This window comes from Vombatus ursinus, unplaced genomic scaffold (assembly GCF_900497805.2).
Source record: "Vombatus ursinus unplaced genomic scaffold, bare-nosed wombat genome assembly UNPS02014845.1, whole genome shotgun sequence".
NCBI lineage: Eukaryota > Metazoa > Chordata > Mammalia > Diprotodontia > Vombatidae > Vombatus > Vombatus ursinus.
In genome coordinates, this window is record NW_020954623.1 from 6061576 (window position 1) to 6069498 (window position 7923).

A 7923-nucleotide genomic window follows, 5' to 3' on the forward strand; every position below is an offset into this window, starting at 1 on the left:
CTGCCTGTCTGCCTGCCTGCCTGCCTGTCTGCCTGTCTGCCTGTCTGCCTGTCTGTCTGCCTGCCTGCCTGCCTGTCTGTCTGCCTGTCTGCCTGTCTGCCTGCCTGCCTGCCTGTCTGCCTGTCTGCCTGTCTGCCTGTCTGCCTGTCTGTCTGCCTGCCTGTCTGCCTGTCTGCCTGTCTGTCTGCCTACCTGCCTGTCTCTTTGTTCTTGCGTGTGTTTCGTTCTCTCTCTGTTCTATCCCCTTCGTCTTCTGTCTCTGTTTCTGACTCTGGTCGGGTTTTGTGGGGTCCCAGAACGGCCACCCGTTGTGATGGCTCCCAGGTCTCAGGGAGTCAAGAGACGGGAAGCAGGAGCTATGGGCTCCGGGGGTCCACGCTACTGGGTGTCCCGCTCGCGTCCTGGGCGCCTGCACCAGATGGGGAGAGGTGGCCACTGGCGAAGGAGCTATCCTGAACCCACAAAACCACAGTCACCTCCTTGCCCGGCACCCCCGCCCCGACCGTCCAACAGACAGCAAGGAGGCGTCAGAGGGTTTCATAACTTATTTTGTAAAAAATATATACATCCCACATACATTTCAGCTGTACAGCACGAGCCGCGTTTCACCAGCCACGCACGACAGACAAGTCGCCCTCTGACAGGGTTGGCGACACACGAGCCTGCTGAGGCCGTCTGGGGAGGGGCGGCCCCGGGCCTCGGTGCCCCGGGGCCCGCACCCTCGCCGCGCCGCTCACAAAGCGTCCGAGCTGTTGCTGCACGGGCTGACCAGCGCCAAGTTTGTGGATTTGTGCTTTTTCAATAAGCGCGTGATTTTCTCGTCATCCGAATTGGGGTCCAGGGGCTTGTTGTATTCGTCGTCATCCTCGTTGTCCGAGCTCTCCTTCAGCTTCTCGGTCTCCGAGTCGTGTTTCTTTTTGGCCGACGCCATCTCGGCCGCGTGACGCTTCCGCCACTTGGTCCTCCGGTTCTGGAACCACACCTGGGCCGAGACACAAGGACATGTGGGTGGGGGCCAGGGGAAGGCTGGAGAGTGGGTGGGGGGCAAGTGTAGGGTGCCCGAGACCCTGTGTGCCGCCCCTCCACACACACACACGCGCGTGCACACACACTGCACAGGCACACATGCCCACGTACACACACGCACACAGAGGCACACATGCCCACGTACACGCACAAATATACACAACAAACACACGCAAGTGCGCACGCAGATCCGGTCGCCTTTCCCACACCCGTACTTGGGGTTTCTGTTGAGACCACCCCGCACACTAGTCCTCGTCCAGGGTTCTTTGCTCAAGGAAAGTTCCCTCTTCCTGGCAATTGAAGGGCGCTCCCCCTTCCTCCCTGGGGACCGGCCCCACTCAGTAACAGCCCTGCTAAACTCGCCCATTCACTAACCCTTTGGACAAGCCCGGCAGGCCCCTGCCGCATTTCTCAGAGACCTTGGCGGGGAAAGAGCATTCCTTGGTTACAAAATAGCGCGGGAGAACACAGAGGCCAACACAGTGTCTTGGGACCGAGGCAGCCAGGCGGAAAGCGGGACGGGAGGCGCTCATGGAGCCATCCCCCTAAAACCTTATTTGATCCCATGCGCATTTCCGAGTTCTTTCAAAAACAACAAAATTTTAAAAGGGGGTGAGGATCGGAGTTAACGGTAAGATGGAAAGGAAAAAGGTCGGGGAAAAGATTTTCTTTCTGATCTCCCACGTAAAACCCCAGAGAACCCCAGCCCCCAGAAAACCCGCTTCGGCCGGCTTTCATGGCCTTAGAGGTTGGCGCTGCGAAAAGGCGAAAATCGATTTTCTGCTCCTGCCCCCCCCCCCCCCCCCCCGCTTATTGCTGAAATCAATGAAGTGAAAAAAGGACTGAGGGGACCTTCTCTGCTCAACTCGACCGACTTCAACCTTTAGCCGGAACCGTCGGCGTTGGGGGCAGGAGGAAAGCGGGTGGCCACGCTGGGGCCGAAGTGGGCCGACAATTGAGCTTTCGGTGGGCACTGCTGGGAAATGTGTGTTCAGAGAAATGAAGCCCAAAGTTCTTGACCAAAAATAAATAAATAAACAAACAAACAAATAAATAAATAAATAAATAAATAGATAGATAGATAGATAGATAAATAAATAGATAAATAAAATAGAGAAAGAGCGTCCAGTAAATGCGAACAGAAATGCGAACGTCTTGGGAAGAAGAAATCCCAGCGCTACATAGTCTATCGGTCGGTCAGTCAGTCTACTAGCATTTATCGAGAGCCTGGTGTGCCAAGCGCTGTGCTAAGTCCTGGGCATAAGGTACACATGCAGACCCAATGTGCACAGTTAAACGTGTGTTCTCAGAGAAATAAAGAGCCCGCAGGCTACAGGGTAGCCAGAGCTAAACTTCCTATGGTAGCAACGCAAACATTTATGTTCCTGAAGAAATAGCCTACAATGAAGTAAATCCATAACTTAAACACGGACAAGCAAATTTGTTCTCAGAGAAACGAAAATGACGTGTGAGGGAGACAGAGAGGAGAGACGGAAAAGAGACAGAGAGTGTGTACTTTCAATGTGAACATTCATGGTTTGGGAGAAATTGGCTATACAAGGCAGTACATGCACACTCCCGAATAATGTAATTGAAATGTGGACAGGCAAGCATGTTCTCAGAGAAACAGAATTGAGAGAGACAGAGATACAGAGAGACACAGAACAAAAAAGCATACTTTAAATGTGAACATTTGTGTTCTTGGAGAAATAGATTACAATCTACACTTATGAATAATTTAATCTAAATGTGTATAGGCAAGTATTTTCTCAGAAAAAAATCTAATGCTTGTGTGAGAGACAGACACAGAGACAGAGACACAGAGACACGCAAGGAAGGAGAAAGAACAGACAGAGAGCATATACTTTAAATGTGAACATTCCTGTTCTTGGAGAAATGGACCACAATCCAGTAAATCCACATGCATACATAATAGAATTTAAGCGTGGACAGGAAAGCATATTCTTAGAGAAACAGACCCAGAGAGCACACTTTAAATGCCAAGAGAAATGTCTGTTCTTTGAGAAATCCATCCTGCCTTATACATAAACACTGGCATACACAGAGACGGGATACATGTGACATATGAGGGGAAAGTATATTCTGGGAGAAATGGCCCCAGTGATATACATGCATAGAAAGGAAGGTAGGTTCTCTAAGAAATGAACTTCAATATGATACACACATAAACACACAGTTAAAATGTGGATCGAGACATAGGTTCTCGAGAAAATGGAATCCAATGTTAGACTTGCCCAGAGAGAGAGAAAGGGAAAATATCATCTAAATGCAGACAGGAAAGTATGCTTTTAGAGAAATAGATCTCAGTGTTACACAGACACCCCACAATTTGAATGATAGGAAAGGTTTTTTTTTTTAAACTTTATGAAATTAATCCGTGTTAAGTGTACACACAGCCAAACGTATTTTAACATAATTTAATTGAAATGTGAACTTGAACCCGCCTGTAGCAATGGAGCCCCTAATCTGACCCCTCCTCGATTCCCCAGTCAACAGATTTCTCCGGAAGGGACCACTTAAGTTATGGATTTCAGGGACCTGGGCTCTTGGAGAGAGCAACTCTGTCCGGCCAAGAGCCCGTTTGTATCTTTCTCAGGGTTTCTGGGAGGCGAGGCTCGGCACAGATCCAAAATGGAAATCCACTCTCTGCCCGATGTAAAAGCGCTCTGCCTCTCGGTCAGCTGGTCTTTTGTTTCTCCCCAAGCTCTGTGGAGGCCTGGGCCCCCAACCTTGTGGCTACATCCACACACCAATGTAAATGTGCAGAGGAAAGTCTGCGGCCTTGCCTCAATGGAGCCCGATGTGGCCCAAACATACCGATAGCCATTTAAAAATATTATTGGAGAAAGGATCCTAATTTATATAAATGTACTTGTGAATTGGCGTTCCATCGAGAGAACATTACTTGCACGGTAATACATACCCGCACACAAAGACATAGCATGGTTTTACTGCGCTTAGGAAAGTTGATTCTTAGAGAAATTGCTCCTAATGCCCCCGCCCCGGCACTTATTGGGGGGACGCGCACACACACATATATACAGGTGCACATATACACATGCACACATCTTGGGAATCCACTCCCCACACCTTGCTCTGTCCATACGTGAGACAGAGTCCAACTTTAGGGCAGCCTTCAGACTCGATGCCCTAAAAGTACGCTAGTGGCCCTAAAGAGGTCCCGATTCACGTCCCAGGGCAGCCCAGGAAGAGCTCCCGACAGGAAATCGTAAATCCTCTTGAATTCGCGGTTTTACGATTCACACGAACTGCTTATAAGCTCACATGAACTGTTTGCTGCGAGTCAGCAAACGAATATCCCCACGTCCAGGCGATGATCATGGCCTGGTCCCATCGGGCTCCCCAACTCCGAACACTCCTCCCACCCGGCATGCCGCCCGCGGCGCCCCCAAGCCTCGGCTCACCTTCACTTGGCTCTCGGTCATGCCCAGCGAGTACGCAAGCCTCGCTCTCTCGGGGCCTGCCAGGTACTTGGTCTGCTCAAAGGTCTTCTCCAGGGCAAAGATCTGCTGGCCCGAGAAGGTGGGCCGCGAATGCTTCTTCTTGCCGTCCTTGTCCAGCGCCAGGCCGCCCTGAGCTGCGGGGAGGGGCGACAAGACCACGGTGGGTCCCAGGGCTCCCACCTGGCACAGCCCGTCTCCCACCCATGCCCTCTGTCTGGGCTCGGGCCCGGGTCAGAGTGGCAGCGGTCGGAACGCCCGCCCTCCTGCCAGCCTAGCTGGAGGCCGTTGGAGGACTAGACCTGCGGTCTAGTCGCGGAGGCCGGCCGGGAGGAGCCAGAGAACCGGGACAGCCCGGCGGGCAGACGGGCAGGCGGGCCGAGACTCCTGGAGCTAGCAGGGGCAGGGGCGGCGTGGGGAGGCACCACCGACCTCCCGCTCCCTGGGCCCTGCCCCCAGACACACGAGTACATGCACATTCACATAGAGGCACATGTGACACACCCTCCCCAGCGCTCAGCTGTGCCCTCCCTGCTGCCGCGCGCCGTAGTGGGTCGGCCCGCGGGCGCCCGGCTCAGCTCCTGCGGCCCAAAGCGGAGCAGACATAACTCGCTTCCAGTCTTCACAAGGGAGGGCCTCCGGGCAAAGCCTCCAAAGGCGTCTGACGGCCCCCTCCGCGGAGCGCCAGGCGCTTCATGTAATTCGTGTGACTTTGAGGAAAATCGACATTGGAATGGAGACTCCAAACGAGTCGCCCAAGTTCCGGCTCCTGGGTGAGTGTGTGCGTGTGTGTGCGTGTGTATGCGCGTGTGTGCGTGTGTGGACCTGCAAAGTCCCTAAACTTCAGAAAGCGCTGCCTGCACCCTCAACGATATCGGTGGGTAGCGAGAAATCACTACGGTCCCTCGTTGAGAAGGTCCCTGAGCTTTGGCCCAAGCGCCGCTGTCCATGCCCTGGGGCGGACTGCAGTGGGCTGAGCTCCTGCCGGATCCCGCTCGAGCTGCCTTTCTCCCTGGCCCCCTCCCTGGCCCCACTTCCCCTGAACTCTCTCCCCTCCCGGGTATGCCGCACTTACTAGGGCAAGCGATCCGCGGGTCCCTCCACGGGGAGCCCTGCATGACTCCGGGCCAGAAGATAGGAGGGCGGCCGGGAAGTTCTGCCAGGGGCTTTGGGTACCTGGAGACAGCGGCTGCAGCGGCCGCAGCGGGGTTGAAATACATGCCGGCCGAAGTGGCGAGCCCACCGATCCTTGGCAGGCCGCCCAGAAGGTTGCTGCTGGCGCCCACGGGCCGGCCCAGAATGTCACTGATGCCGTGTGGAGTGCCCAGGGGCATCTGGGCGTTCAGGCCGCTCAGGGCAGGAGCCTTGAAGGTGGACGGGTTCTGCAAAGCGTAAGGGAACAGCGATGTCTTCATCTCGGCCATGTTATGGAGAGCAGCCAGAGGCGTGCTGCTCAGCACGAAGGCGCTCTGGCGGGGGTTGGCATCCATGGGCCCCACCGCTAACATTGGTCACCATCAATGGCGAGGGAGCGGGCCTAGAGGCGCCCCTGCCTGGCCGCCGGGCCACCCGCCCCCTCCAGCCGCCGCCTAGTCTGAGCGGAGCGGCCTGGAGACCGAATGCCCTGGGGGAAGGAGGGCTCTACAGCAGCATAAACCCGCGGCGCCCCAAGTGCCCACGGCAAAAAGTCAGCGGCCAGCAGAGTCCGGCACACTCAACGTTCACGGGCGGCCGCGGGGGAGAGCAGACCGCAGAGCAGCTGGACGGATGCTGAAATGGCCTGCTTGCAAAGCTCTGCGCACTGGGCTCGCCCAAGTCCCGCGGACCGTCCTTAGCTTAGAATCAACAGCAGAGCCGGGAAGCGCGCAAAAGGGCTAGGAGCGCAGGGGGCAGGCGGCCAGGAGGTCCGTGGTGGGGAGTGGAGGCCGCAGAGACCGCGCCAGACGCAGCGAAAAAGAGAAAGGCGGCCAGTCTCCAGCGAGGCTCCGAGCGGCGTCCGCGAGCTCCTTCCTCGCTCTGCTCCCTCTCTCTCTGCAGCCTGGCCTTCTGGCGTCCCCGCGTCCCTGACTGTGTCGCTGCCTCCTGGCCAGCCGGGCTGCTCGGAGCTGAGCGCCGCGCGCCACTGGAGGCGCTGATAACCGCCTGGCCACCTGCGCGGCGCGGGCCCTGATTGGCCGGGCCTTGGCCGGGGCTGGCACCCATTGGCCGAGGCGCCAGGCCGGCGCCCACTTTGCATGCGCGTCACGGGCAGGGCCCCTCCACGAGGTGCGACGGGGCGGGCTGGCAGCCAGGTGCCCCAGCCCTGGCCCTAGTAAATCGGCTGCTGATGGAGCGCAGTGCAGCTCTGTCCGTCCCGGGCCTGGCCATTTGGCGGGGCTGATGCTGTGAGGGGAACTCGGAACCACATCGAGAGCCTCTAGGCTCAGTTTGGGAGCAGGTCGATTTCTAGAGCCAGGAGTGCGACGTGCGTGGGACCCAGCAGATTCCGGAAAGCAAAATGCCCATCTGGCCTGGGTGAAACAGGACCTGGGTGGGAGCGATGGAGACCCAGAGGGCAGAGGCCCGGAGGGTGGAGCAGAGGGGACAAGAGAGGAAAAGGCACGGAGGAGGACCCAGGGGCGTAGGCCACGGAGGGAGAGACAGGGAGAATGGGCCACAGGGGCTTAAAAGTGGGACGCTCTGGGACGCCGAAGGATGGCAATACAGGCCCACAGGGCAAGCCGTGGCTCTCCTGCTACTGAAGGAAAAGGTGCAATGATCCGGAGAGGTGGACGCTGAGAGGCTACTGACGGTGGCGGGCAGCGGCTCGGCGAGGACCCGAGCCGGGCCAGGCGGGGGCAGGTTACTGGGGCCCTGACCTCGACCGAGGCCGAAGAGAGAGGAGGAACGGGGGCTGACACCGTCTGCGCTGCCCCAGCAGCCTCTGGCCGGCTTGGCTTTGGGACATGGTTGCCATCCACAGTGTCCTTCCCCCTGAGTTTCCCCGAGGGCCGGGCCCAACGAAAGAACGAATGGAGACGTCGCTCTGGGAGAGCTGGAAGGTTCAGAGTCTCCTGCTTTTCTCTGAGCTCTGATGACCAGGGCGTCGTTGCTCAGGAAGAAGTCAGACAAGGCTGCCACGGCTGCCAGAACTGGGCTCCTGCTTGGACCCCCCCCCCCCCAACCTCCCCAAGCAGGCCCTGAGCTGTGGGCACCACGGCCGGCGAGGCCTGGAGACCTTGAGTTCCTGCCTGCTGCCGATCTGTCAGTCTCTCGGTCAGGGTGGTGTCGGGCCCTTTATCCTCCCCGACGATAATGGGGAGCCTGCCTTGGGGAGGGGAAACGGCCTCTCGCGCATTGGGGCAGGGTCCGCGAATTTGCCGGAAGGAGCTCTAGCCACTCCCGTAGCGTGGGTCTCGAGAAGCCAACCTGACAC

At 57.3% G+C, this 7923-nt stretch overlaps 1 protein-coding gene across 1 annotated transcript; it reads right to left on the minus strand.

Annotated features, from left to right (window-relative positions):
- Positions 1–733: 733 nt before the first annotated feature.
- On the minus strand, positions 734–6016 carry NKX6-2 (NK6 homeobox 2). Its single transcript, XM_027840460.1, has 3 exons — positions 5584–6016; positions 4473–4645; positions 734–982 (listed from the first exon to the last, which is right to left on the minus strand). Exons 1-3 carry the CDS (start codon positions 6014–6016, stop codon positions 734–736), a joined length of 855 nt encoding a protein of 284 aa, XP_027696261.1.
- Between the last annotated feature and the right edge of the window lie 1907 nt (positions 6017–7923).